The 12,435-nt window shown below is 40.0% G+C and overlaps 1 protein-coding gene across 8 annotated transcripts in view; it reads left to right on the top strand.

The window, feature by feature from the left end:
* RAVER2 (ribonucleoprotein, PTB binding 2) overlaps window positions 1–12,435 on the top strand; it is a 39,285-nt gene that overhangs the window by 22,265 nt on the left and 4,585 nt on the right. For 2 of the 8 annotated variants that reach the window (XM_056355699.1, XM_056355700.1), the window contains exons 5-11: window positions 327–453; window positions 1,376–1,461; window positions 4,896–5,000; window positions 5,223–5,334; window positions 6,449–6,687; window positions 8,546–8,657; window positions 9,050–9,195. In XM_056355699.1, coding sequence (XP_056211674.1) covers window positions 327–453; window positions 1,376–1,461; window positions 4,896–5,000; window positions 5,223–5,334; window positions 6,449–6,687; window positions 8,546–8,657; window positions 9,050–9,195 — 927 coding nt within the window. Of the gene's footprint in view, window positions 1–326; window positions 454–1,375; window positions 1,462–4,895; window positions 5,001–5,222; window positions 5,335–6,448; window positions 6,688–8,545; window positions 8,658–9,049; window positions 9,196–11,034; window positions 11,125–11,815; window positions 11,945–12,435 lie in introns of all 8 variants that reach the window. The other 6 variants (XM_056355695.1, XM_056355697.1, XM_056355696.1 and 3 more) reach the window with 6 other exon arrangements.

The raw sequence follows: 12,435 nt of genomic DNA, 5'->3' as shown, positions 1-12,435 counted from the left end.
AGATGACTGGCACTATTATAAAACAGTGTGTGGTGTTCATGTTAACAGTGCCTTTCATATACTTTATTGATAACTCTGTCTTGGCTTATGGGATAAAAATAAATGTGTCTCAGGAAAAATAATATGCTTGAAGTTCTGGGGGGGCCTAGTTTGTTAGGTATCTCATTTGAGGGAAAATGAACAGGGAAAAGAGCAGGAAACAGGGAAGGAGTTGGTTTTTCTGTGGAAAATGAGTTCTGTGTGTCATTGTCACACAAGTTTGAGGGATTTGAATGTATCCCTTGTTTTCTCTGGATTCTAACATTTTTGTATCTCTCTAATTGGAGATGAGGAACAACAGAAAAGGCTTGCTTCCAGAGCCGAATCCAGTGCAGATTATGAAAAGTTTTAACAATCCAGCAATGTTGCAAATGCTACTGCAACCCCAGTTGCGTGGACATGCTGTTAAACCTGGTAAGTTGTTTAAAAAACAGTTAAGAAAAGGAACCATGTTCTTAGTGATACAAGGCTTTCAGCAGATGAGTGAAGGAGGAATGCTATTTTAAAATCTGCGCAGATGCTGTATAGTGTGTTTATGTAGACACTTTCACATTTTATGAAAGCAGGAGGTGGATTGCTATGCTTTGTGCTTGGGTAAAATTTAGTGTTACCTAAAAACGTCTTCATATTAACTCTGTGGTCTCTGAATGTTCATATTAGAAATGGGTTTAAAATGAAATGGTTTTGGAAAACATCATTAAAATGACAAGTTGAAATCTGATTCTAGATGTGAATTTTGCAGCCTGAGTCTTTCTCCTGTTGTTTCCAATGTAAATCTTTATTCGCTTGGGTGCTACCGTAGTTGTAAACAGCATTTGTAATGGTATTACCCAGAAACGTTCCTCTGTCGTCTTATTAGGATGGATGTTATTAAACATACAAAAACCAATCTTACCACATTTCAGATGGTGAAAAAGCATTAGGAACAGAGATGAGAACAGATAATTTGAAGAGTCAAGTGGGGGACAGCTAAGAGTTTGTAACATGATCTATTGACAGAAGATAACACAGAAATTGTGTGAAGTGGCCACTTCAGCAAAGAAACATGACGGCTAATGCTGACTTTTCAAAGCACTTGAGATAATGCTGTGGTCTTGTAATCAGCTCCAGGCATTTCTGAATCTTGGAGTGAAACTCAGCTTTGGAGGAGAGCCTTGAGAGTGTATTTGTGTCTCATGTGCTCTTAATTGCAGATCAGAGCTGGGTGTATTGAAAAGTTTCATTATAGTGACCTTTAGTACACTGGAAAGTTTCATGAAAACCAAATCTAAAAAAAATAAGATAACTCTTTTGAAGATTTTTTACTTGCCTACAATGTTTTCTTGTGTTTCTAAAGCAGTTCTTGGAGCATCAGCAGGTTTACCTCACCTTATAAATTCCGCAGTTGGCCCACCTTTTTTGCAGTTGAATAAAGTTCATCAGGTATGTGACAAAATAACTTCTGTCAAAATAGATATATATGGAGATCTTGGCATGAAAAATATTCTCAAAAGTTTTAAGGAATTACAACTGAAATCAGGAGTTTTCATTAAAGCTATCTTTAAGAAAAGCATTCTATTATGAGATGCCTGTGGGGATGTAAGAGCAGACTGTGCTTACTATCCACAGTGAGTTATTTTATCTTAACTGAGCTTTTGATTTGCTAACACCTGCTGATGTAGAGACAACTTGCTAATACTGGCAAAAAAAGTCCTCTTTAAATTAGTGCTGGAGGAGCATGGCACAGCCATTTCTTTTGGAGAATGCACACTCATAACACTTCCTTCTCCTGTGGAGACTTGATTGTTTTATCTTATTCAAGCCAAAAAGCTTAGCATCGCTATCTTCATTTTAAAGTTTGCAGGGTCTAGAATGTGCTATATATGCCATAAAAAATAGTGATTTTCAGATGTTACTACTTAGTCAAAAATAACCCCCAAGCTTTAAGCTATTTAAAGTATTCTGAGAGCATCTGTAATTCCAGATGGACACCAGAATTTCTGAAAGGTACTATAAAGGATATTTGGGTGAGTTTGCCCTAGAAATTGGAGATGAGTGTATGCTAGAGTAGCACCCACAGCCAGAACTCCTCCCTGCAGCAGTGCACTTGGCCAGCAGCCTGGCTTCCACCTTGTATTGAGATTCTGTTAAGAGACTGCTCCAGCTCCAGAAGCCGAGGTTTGCCTGTGATATTCATGGCAGGGATTTTCATAAATACTCATGAGGGACTGGATTCATTTGCTTTGACTTACTATTTCTGGTGTTTCAGAAATTCCGATTTAAAAAATAAAATACAATTAGTTGTTATTCCTGCTGTTCTTTTGGCAAACACAGACTTAAAGATCTTAGAAAAAAAAAAACAAAAACAAAAAAACCCCACACCAAAATGCGGAGATACTTGTTAAGTATATTTAGCTTTTCTGGGTTTTTTTCTGCTAAAAACTGGTAGGTGAATATATTCATTTTGAATAAATGCTACTTAATTTTGCCCTTTCAGATGGGTTGCTTTGGTCCTGTACAATAAGAAAAAACATCATTCTTTGCTTGTACTTCTTTCATTTAAATGACGTTTTCAATTGATATGTTTAGTTACTGCTGCTCTCTCTTCAGCCTTGGAGAGTCTGTACTTCCTTGGAAGGCAATGTGAGTGTTTTCTAATTGCAGCTGGAGACAGGCATGTTTTACACAGTTAACAGTGTGATTGATGATGATCCAATGTTTTTTTGGCTTAAGAGCGCTGCAGCTAGACAACTTGGTGTTTTCTCTTTCGGAGGACTTACAAGTCTAGTTCTCTTCCAGGGAGCTTCCTGTCATTTAATTAGCTCCAAACCTGGTCTAATAGCCTGAATTTTGTTGACAATGATTTGATTATCCCAGTTCCTTCTGTTAGGCACATTTTTCTGTTATTCAGTGACTTATTTCAGAGTATTCTCTAAAGCCAGAGAACCAGGTCACTGTTTTTATTGTCTTGAAATTCAGTGTTGTTGCAAGATAGAGGAACAGACACAGTGTCTTGGCTTGACTCTCTCCCCACCTCCCCAGTCACACACTGATTCAGCTTACCGTATATCTTGGTTTTGCTATTTTATAGTCAAGGTTTTATAAAGTTGTTTTTTTAAAAAACAAGTTTAAAAAATTTTAAAAAAAGGAGAGAAGAAATAACGTGTTTAGGATGACTATGCCACAACATTAGAAAATAATCCATAAAAAAAGATTCAACAGAGGGGAATTTGATCAAGATTCAACAGAAGGTTATTCATTAAGTAATCTTTCAACTGTGGAGGTGGCATGATTTTAAACTTCTTTCTTTTAATTTCTCTTAGTTATAGTTACCGTGTGCTAAAATAATGCATTTTAAGCTTTCACAGTCGTGTGTTTCCCTCAGTCATCCAACAGTTTATTGAATGTTTATTAACCCAGAGACTTTCTTTTGAGGATTCGAACCAAATTGATTTTCCACTCCTGTATGTCTGAAAGTTTTGCAGTTGAACTAGTAAATGTTCTCTGTTGACGTAACCAAGAAGGAAGAACACTGGTATCGATGACAATAAACAGCCCTGGATAATTTTTAATGGAAATCACTAAGACAGTTAAAAGAGCAGATATATAACTAATGTAGATATGGCACTTTTTTTGTTTTAAATTGCACATTTCTGAGTCCAGAAGCCCATATTACAGGTACAGAGGGGTGTATATTCAGACAAACTTAGGCTTGAAAATAGTTTTGAAGTGTTTTGCAGGAGGTGGCAAAATCTGCAGAGCCGTGCATTGGGAGGGCTGCCTGCTTTTGTGGGGTTCCATCTTCATTACCTGGTTTTGGTGATCTTTCCTATGTAGGAGATTTCAAAAAAATGAGGAAGGCTATACTCATGATTTGACACAGTGTCCCATATATCTTTATTGCACTACTGTACAAAAAGGTTTGTTGAGCAATTTATGTTTTGCCTCACAGATCATGCTCAGAAGCTGCTGTCAGACAGTTTCAAGCCGGTGCTCAGCTAGGATGAATCATAATGTGGGTTTTGATCCAGGGTGGACATAAGGTTTCGTTTAAGCCACATAATGCTGAATATACCAGTAGCAGAGTCTGAACATGGTGCCCCAAAGTTGTTAAGTGTCTCGGGTCTGCTGGCAAACTGATGCAGAATGTTTTGAATGAAAAATACTAATATTTTATAGACTTGGCAATCTGTAGGCACTGTGATTTGTAAGCCTTTTAATGGTTCTGGAATAGAATTTCATGTAGATATTTGCCACTAAAAAGAGAGGGGAAGCATATCTGGATATTCTTCTTTGAAAGTGAAGATACTGTTTGGTCACTGTAAAGCAAGGGATGAGAGTCCCTGCCAGTTGCAGCTGAGTCCTGTGAAGTGTATAGATACCCGGCAGAGATTGTGTATTAAAACTGAAATGCAAGGCACAGTGCAGATGTTAACAACAATGAAGTCCTTATTCAGAGGGCTCTTAATCCCCTGAAATCCTTGTGTCTCATCTTTCTTACTGGCACTATAGGTAACTCCCCTATCTAGTCTGTCTGCAGAGGCTCCAAACACATTTCACTTTCCATCTTGGCTTAGACACAGGGACTGCAATGGAGTCTGGATTGTATTTGGAGTTACTCATGATCCTGTAAAAGCCATCACAAAGCATACTTGTAGTTGTGAGGTGAAAAAAAGGGCTAGGTGGAAGAGAGGTTAGAAGAGCTTGAAATATGAATGAAACAAAAATCAAGTTCTGTGGAAGAAACAGCTGTTTTCCTTTGCTGTATTAACTCAGAAAGTAATCTAGATTTCTTTAAGAAGTATCATCTGAAAATGTTTCAAGAATGTACTGTTTTCCTGGACTGTTAGCTAACACTTTTTTTAATAATTCCACAGAGTTCAATTCTGGGGAGTACATCTAACTTACTGCTGCAGAGCCCGGCTCACCTACCATTGCCACAGCAGCAGCTGATGAAGATTGAAAACATTAAGGCTAATAGTGTAAGGTCATCACTTCAACTTCGACTGTCTTTCTTCATTCTTCAACTTCAAGACTGTCAACTTCAACATTCTTAAAACTGCTAAAACAGATAACTGTTTTTGTCTAGTATAATTTTAACATTTTAGTATATCTAAAAAGATTAACTGAATGTGAAAGTTATAAGAAAGAGCTACAGATGGATTATTTGACTCATTTACACGGTTTTCTATTCTTCCTTACAGAAACCAGGTTTGCTGGGAGAACCTCCAACAATGCTGCTTCAGACAGTACTGGGAATAGGGGTAATGCCATCAGTGAGCTCAGGCATGGGAGCCCGTGGAGAAACTCTTAAGTGTAAGTGACATTTTATTTCATACCAAATCAGTATAAATGCTCAGCTTGGAATTATGCACTTTACTTTCTCCCACTGTGGCAAAAGCAATAATACGTTTGAATGTTGTGACTGCACAGTCAGGTAGGCAGAGAGCTGGACAATAATGCACGCTATATAGCTATACAGTTAAGGTAACAAGTTATGTATCTATATGACCAATGGTAACCTGCTGGTTTAAGCAGGAAACAAACAATATATCTTGACTTGTTGCCTGGCTTCTCTCATCTGTTTGTCAGGGAAGAAAGAGTACACTGTGGCATTGGTTGAAATTGGTTGTGGCAGGTTGTTAAATATTCTGCTTGCTCAGTTACTGCCATTTTTAGTACACTTGGAATATGTGTTTATTTAGGACCAAAATTTTGGGGTTTGTGGTTTCAAAGCAGATAATTTGAGTAGCTGAAGGGGCACTGCAGATAGATTTGTTGCATTCATTTCATTGAGTACTAGAGCTTTAATGTCTGTGACAGCTGTCAACTTTGAATGCAGATTTCTGCACCAGTCATGCCCTCAATTTTTATGAGGAGAGATCAGTTGTGCTATTTCTAGTGCGTCTTCTTTGTTTCCTCCACTGAGAGCCATGTATTCTGTGGTTCTAGCCGTGGTCTGAGTTATGGTAGTAACGAGGAGCAAGGAAAAGCTTGGGGGAGGGAGTGGGGGAAAAACCTGTTCTGAATGTCTAGATGTTAATTTTGGAGAATACTTTCTAGCTCTTTTGTTTGTAAAAATAATGTTCCTGTCTGTTGCAATGCAGGATCCTCTGGGATGTTGTTCATGGGGTTTTTGAAAGTGACAGGAACACCAAGTAACTTCTTATCATGGTGAACATTTAGAAAAGTCAGGAGTTTCTTCTATTGTGTTAGCTTTGAATAGAGTTGTTTGCTCCTGAGGTGGTAAAAAACCAAAAACTATCGTTAGAATCCAGTGTTCTGGGGCAGCTGTAAAATAGATCTCTAAATGTTTTTCTCATCACTTAGTAGAAACCACAAACAAAATGTACTGATAAATCTTGTCTAACATAAAAGTTTCTCCATTTATGGTTGACTGCGGCACCTAATCTGACTCCAATTCAAACAGCAGCAGCAGCAGCAGCAGCAGCAGGGATGGGCATGCTGCCATTCTTTCCGAATCAGCACATTGTTGGACAAGCTATACCAGGGCAAAATAATGCTCCAGATAAACAACCGCCTACCGAAGCGGTTGTCTCGGGTTCGCAGCCTTATCATCAGACCTTAACAAATCTTTCTGTGGGAGCTTTGCGGACTGGACATGCCAAACAACAGAATCAACTAAAAAGTACTGATACAAGTTTGGGGGTAAGGAACACTGAATACAAGTATTTTCTTTTTTCTTGTCTGTGGATTTTATAGTTTTTTATTTTAACATGCTTAAGAGTTACCTGCAACTGCTTATTGTAGTTCTTCACTGTAAAATTTGCTAGATCACAGGATCATTCAGGAGTCATTATAAGGTCATTTCAGTTATGAATAATAGGGAGAGAACAATAATGCTCTTTGGTGAAAGGTCCAGATGAATTAACAAAGGAGTCTTTACAATGCTGGAGGGTTTTTTTTTCCATATGTATACCTCATAGTATTTGATGATGAAATTATCTCAAAAGTAATGTCCCTTTTAAAGACTGAAAATAGAACTTGTGGTTGAATTTCATGACTAATCAGGAGCAATTCTGGTGGTATGTGTAGGGCCTTTGGGTTTCCAGGTGGGGTGTGTGTTGAGATAGATATAGATATATATATATCTGTGTGTGTGTGTAAATTGTCGGCTTTTAATCCATACCCTATTAGCCATAGCTGATGTTTTCTTAGTCTGTATCAGTTTTAATATTTATTACCTTGAAAGCATGGGGTGAGAGGATGATGGGGTGGGATTTAAGTTGAACCAGAACAGTGTAGTTTTTTCAGAAGTTTTTTTCCTGCTATTAACAGAATTTACTATTTTTATACTACACATAAATACCTTGACATTTATGGGGAAACATGTTCTTAGTTCAGATCAGATCTGTGTTTTCCTTACATATTTTCTGAAGCAATCAGATTATATACAGTATCGGTATCTGCCTTTGTTAGACAGCTTTGACAGATATGGTCCTACTTCAGAAAGTATGTTTTTCATGTTTTAAATTTTTTTTTTTTACTGTAATGAAGTGGTATTTTACCTATGTGTAGATACATGTGAATAAAATACACGGGGGGGTGTGTGTACATATATAAAATCAGTGGTTTGTTTCAGCATTTCATTTATTTAAAAGGAAACTTAAGTAAACCGTTAGAAGTCTATATAGTTAATTAAATGCCTGCTTTTGCACCCAGATGAAAAGTTTCAGCACTCTGTTGAAACTTTCTGTGTTTACAAACTGGTCTCACTGTTTTTGAAAAGTTGTTGATTAATAGTTTTACTGAAAATAGTATTGATCCATTAAAATAAAGCTTTTTTTTCTTAATGAGCTTTGAATAAATGAACAGAATAGATGTAGAGTAGAATACTGTATAAACGTCTTTGAGCTGTGTATTTCAGGCAAGCTGTGTAACTTGCTACAGCTACTTCATCCTTATTGTCGGTATTTTTTCTAATATAAGCTAATGGGAAGTAAGGGGGTAGTGTACCCTTCCTAGTCCCTCATAGGAAACAAACACTTTTGGAGTGAGTGAGTGAGTCCTGACGCTTTGTTTGCGCTCACAAATATTTTCTCCTTTTAAGTGTGGGCTTATAAATAAGAGTGATCAGTAAGAAGTGTTTATAATGGCAGATGGCAGGCAGTGTCATCTCTCCAGCATTCATTTGCCCTTTATTTGCTTGTGACTCCGGGTGAAAGGAGTTGATTTTTGTCTCGGCCATGTTCTTAATGCTAACTCCCTGCATCTGGAGTCGTTACGGTGATTATTGTTCCTTCACTTGAACATAAAAGGCTCTCTCTTGTTTGGTTTTCGATATCCTTTAGTTAGTCTAAAGAGAAACGTTCCTACAAAATTATTTGACAAGAAAAAAAGTGCAGCCAGTGTGTCCAGATAGTTATCCCCAGTATTTATTTTAAAAGTTTTCCTGTTAGATTTCATAGGGCTAAGCTTTTTTCAAAATCCTGCTGGAACACTTACCTTATTTCTGACGAATGTTGCATGAATATAACGCAAACTGTGCTGTCCAATTGTTTCACAGACTCCCTTGAAAAAACAGACTTCGCTGCTAGGAGAACCACCAAAAGAAATACGTCTTAGTACCAACCCCTACTTGAACTTGGCGAGTGTGTTGCCTGGTATATGTCTTCCAGGTAAGCAAACATTTAGCAGTTTCACTTGCAAGTTTCCTTGACCGGTGTGGCAAATAGTTATTCCATTTGGCGAGTAATTCTAGTGACAGCAACATTTATCTTTACAGAAATCTTGTAGACTCTCTTAAAATTGGGATGTAATCTGTCCTTACAGTTAATATTTTCTTTGGGAAGCATAAATTTTCAGAGTTAATGGGCTTGCTGATTGTAGAGAAACTCCTAGAAAGCCTTCAATTTTAGTAGCACTGATAAATTTTGAGCACAGCCTAATCTGAAGTAGCAGATTTCTCTTTTAATCCCAGAATATTACTAAACAAGATTGCAACCTAATTTGTACAGGTTATACAAGTGGTGTGTTTATACAAACCGTGTATTCTTTGTGTTACAAACAGCAATTGCCAGCAAAGCCTCTAGTCCACCGCAGCAGACTGGACTTTCGAACAACGTCGTGGACGCTGCTGTGTCTCAGGGAACTACATCACAACATGCAATGGAAAGTTATTTTAATTACTCTCAACAGCATGGGGAATATGCACAGGTACGTTGTTTCGCAGCACCTTCTTCTGGTTTGTCACTCAGAGCTCTCGTAGCAGGATTTTTGGCAGAGATCTGCTCGGGGATTGATTCCTGAGATGTTCATCCCTTTTTCTCTGCATACTCTTAACACACTTCTTGGTACACAGGTGGTCCGATAGCCCTGCATGCAGTTGAACAGTATTGTCCAACATCATGAACTCTTCTTCAGTGGTTCCTAGGCCTTCCTACAACCAGAGCCCACCCTCTTCTTCAGAGTGAACCTTGTAGGTCCTTTTCACTGATAGTTTATCTCTTATCAATTCAGGGTACCCTTATCAATTCAGGGTACAGAATTGGTTTAGCACAAAGTACACCTAATGCCAGTCAAAAAGAGCCTCGATACCTTCCCTGTTGCAGTAGTAGAACCATTGAAAGATTGCTTCTTGAGAACCTGAATTCAGTGCAGTCGGCTAAAAAATTACTACTTGTAACTTCTGGCTTGGCTTTTGTCTGTCTTTAAAACCATGAAGTTCTTCTCTTTCCCTTCCCAAGGAGTTTTTAAAGTTTTCTTGAATTTTGGCTAGATCCCAGAGAAGAGCCTGTTCTGTCTACCAGAAGTTCCTGTGTAGCTTGGGGAATTTTTGCAGTCTCTGCCAGCTGGTTTCACTGCTCAGGATTTCTTCCCCCCACGTCCTATTTGGTGATCACAGCATGGCCATTAAGGTGGAGGGCTGCCCCTCTGGAGAGTGGTGCACTACTGAGAGCAAGTTCTGGGTTTCACAGACGTCAGGACGCTCTGTGAAATAACCTTTCCATATTTTCATTAGCCATCACTACCCTGTGTAGGAATATAATTGTATGCAAATCAAATATGAGAATTGGATTGTAGTTCCATCAGGTAATCTGTGTGAAAATCTTGGGTCTGGGCTGAGACACCCGCTCCTGCTCTGCTAGTAGGTCTCTCCCTGCCCTGTCCCCATCACCTCCTCCCCAGAGTCGCTTGATCTTTCCCTGATCTTTCTGTTGTGGCTGGGAGGCAGAAACAAACTGTGCTCCCCTCTCCTGGGTTGCTGGCAAGGAAATGTGTGTGGCTGCAAAACTCCTGAGGTAGAGCAGGGCTGCTCTGGGAGCCGGCTGGGCCTGGGGGACGGAGACGGGCGCGCGTGGGTGGGCACGGGGGTTGTTTCATATTAGGAGGGTCTCAGCCTGGCCAAGGAGTGGTGGAGGCGACGGTGTCACTGCACTGCATTTGCTGCAGCAGGGAGCTTTGCCAGGAGCCAGACCCATCTCCCAGTCAGATCAGTCTGGTGACAGCTGTGGGCTCAAGAAGGAAGAGAGGTGTCCTGTGGGCTGCTGTGCTGTGTGTTTTGTGTAAACGCTACGGTATTCTTGAATGTTTTGTTTGAATGTGATTACTGGCTTTACATTTCTTTTGATGTTTCCTGGAGGTAGTCCCTAACCCCACATCCTTAAAAAAGTGTCCAAAAAAATCAGTAGTATTGTAGTATTAGTGTTATTAGTATTACCTGTAGTAACAAGAAGGACTCAAATGATGTCACTTACGACATGTGGCACCTCTGAACCTCACTCAGCTATATTGGTGCTGTCACTTCCTTCTACGCATCAGAAATGACATTGTACTTGTGTCTGCTGCCAAGGCAGTGGTGCCTTGTGTATCTTTAACCACCTAATGTAGTTTTAAATGCTTGGTTTTATATTTATCACTGGTGTTAAACATGTTTTGATGCTTCTTGGAGAGCTTTGCCTTTTACTCATGTCCTGTGAGGTTGTAAGAATTGTTTTCATTTAAAAGTGATCTTAGTAGACAGTTAATGGGAAGAGGTTTTTTCCTCCTTTATAGGAGGCTGTTCAGCAGTGGTATCAGCATTATGCTCAGGCATGTAACTCTACCCAGGCAAGAGCTGATGAATTTGAAAATGAAGCCTCTGAGGTGAGAAATAATTTTATTTTCTTCCTGTCTCCATTGGCTGTTTCTCCCATCAGCTGCAAGGGTGCTTTTGGACTCTGGACACCTGCTTTGTTTGTTGATAGTGGCTGCTGCTGTCAGTACTGTGAAAAGAAATAAGGGGCCGGAGAGTGTGGGATGAATGGCACTGCATGGTCACCTTCCACAGGGCATCCCTGCACAGTTACTCTCCAGGGTTCATACTCACGCTTGTGGTTATATCTGCCATAAATATCCCTCCCTCTGAAATCCCACAAGCCAGAGTTACCTGTACAGTTCAGGAGTGTATTAAAATACTCCTGCCAAGAAACAGCACAGTGTAGTGTTGTTTCCAGTGAGCCTCTTGGAGGATTGTTTCCTGCCCAGGCTATTACATAGCCCGAGGTTTCTGTGACCACAGACAAGCACGCTTTTTTTTTTTCCTCTTTCTTCCCCCTTTTTTTTTTTTTTTTTAAAAGGAATTGTGTAAAGCAAGCCATCCCCCAAATCTTACATTTTGCTCAAGAAATTGCTGCATGCCTGAGCTGCTGTGAATTGTACACTCCTTTTAGCAATTGAGTGTGACTCAGATATGAAAATGCCAGCTGAGCGCTCGTTACTATATCAAGTAAAAATTAATTTCTAAACCTATTTTCTTTCAACTTCTGGTTGATCGTGGATCCCGTTCTGCATTCAGGAATCTACAGGTGGATCTTACCCAGACTACAGTACCTGCTTGCAGGTCATGCCTACACTTTACAGTGGAGCCCAGGGATCAGTCCAGCCAGGCAGCTTGCAGCTTCCTCCACAAAACCCGTTAAATAAGGTGAGAGGAGAGAGCGAGCAGGGTGGTTGCAGGCACAGCCCGAGCCAGCTGTCTTTGTGCTGCCACCGAGTGGACTTTGGACCCACAACAAGCCAAGGCAGAGCTGTTCCACTGCATCCCTGCCCCTCGGGATCCCGAGTTGCTCTGGATCACGTGCAGTTCCCGGTGAATGTGATAAATAAAAGCAGTGGTTGGGCAGGGCGTGCCAGCGCCAGCCCCCCTCGGAGCCCTCCAACGCCCTGGAGGTCTGTGCTCCTCACTGCCCACAAACCACCGAAGCCCACAGGCAAAGAAAGGCTGGATGTTTGTGAGCAGACTTCTGGGAAAGATGTTACTTGTGAGGGTGAATGTGCAGAAATGCCTTGAAGGAGGCAAATAAAGTAGGAAGTGAAGAAAGGAGTAGGAGGTAGTTCACAGAGGTTTTAAAAGGGTTTTTTTGCCTGACTTGCAGATGTTTTGCAGTGAGTGCCACTGGGATAAAACCTCTGGAA

The sequence above is a fragment of the Falco biarmicus genome, chromosome 11, assembly GCF_023638135.1.
Source record: "Falco biarmicus isolate bFalBia1 chromosome 11, bFalBia1.pri, whole genome shotgun sequence".
Lineage (NCBI taxonomy): Eukaryota > Metazoa > Chordata > Aves > Falconiformes > Falconidae > Falco > Falco biarmicus.
Note: the sequence above shows the minus strand (reverse complement) of the source record. Positions and strands in the feature narration are given on the sequence as shown.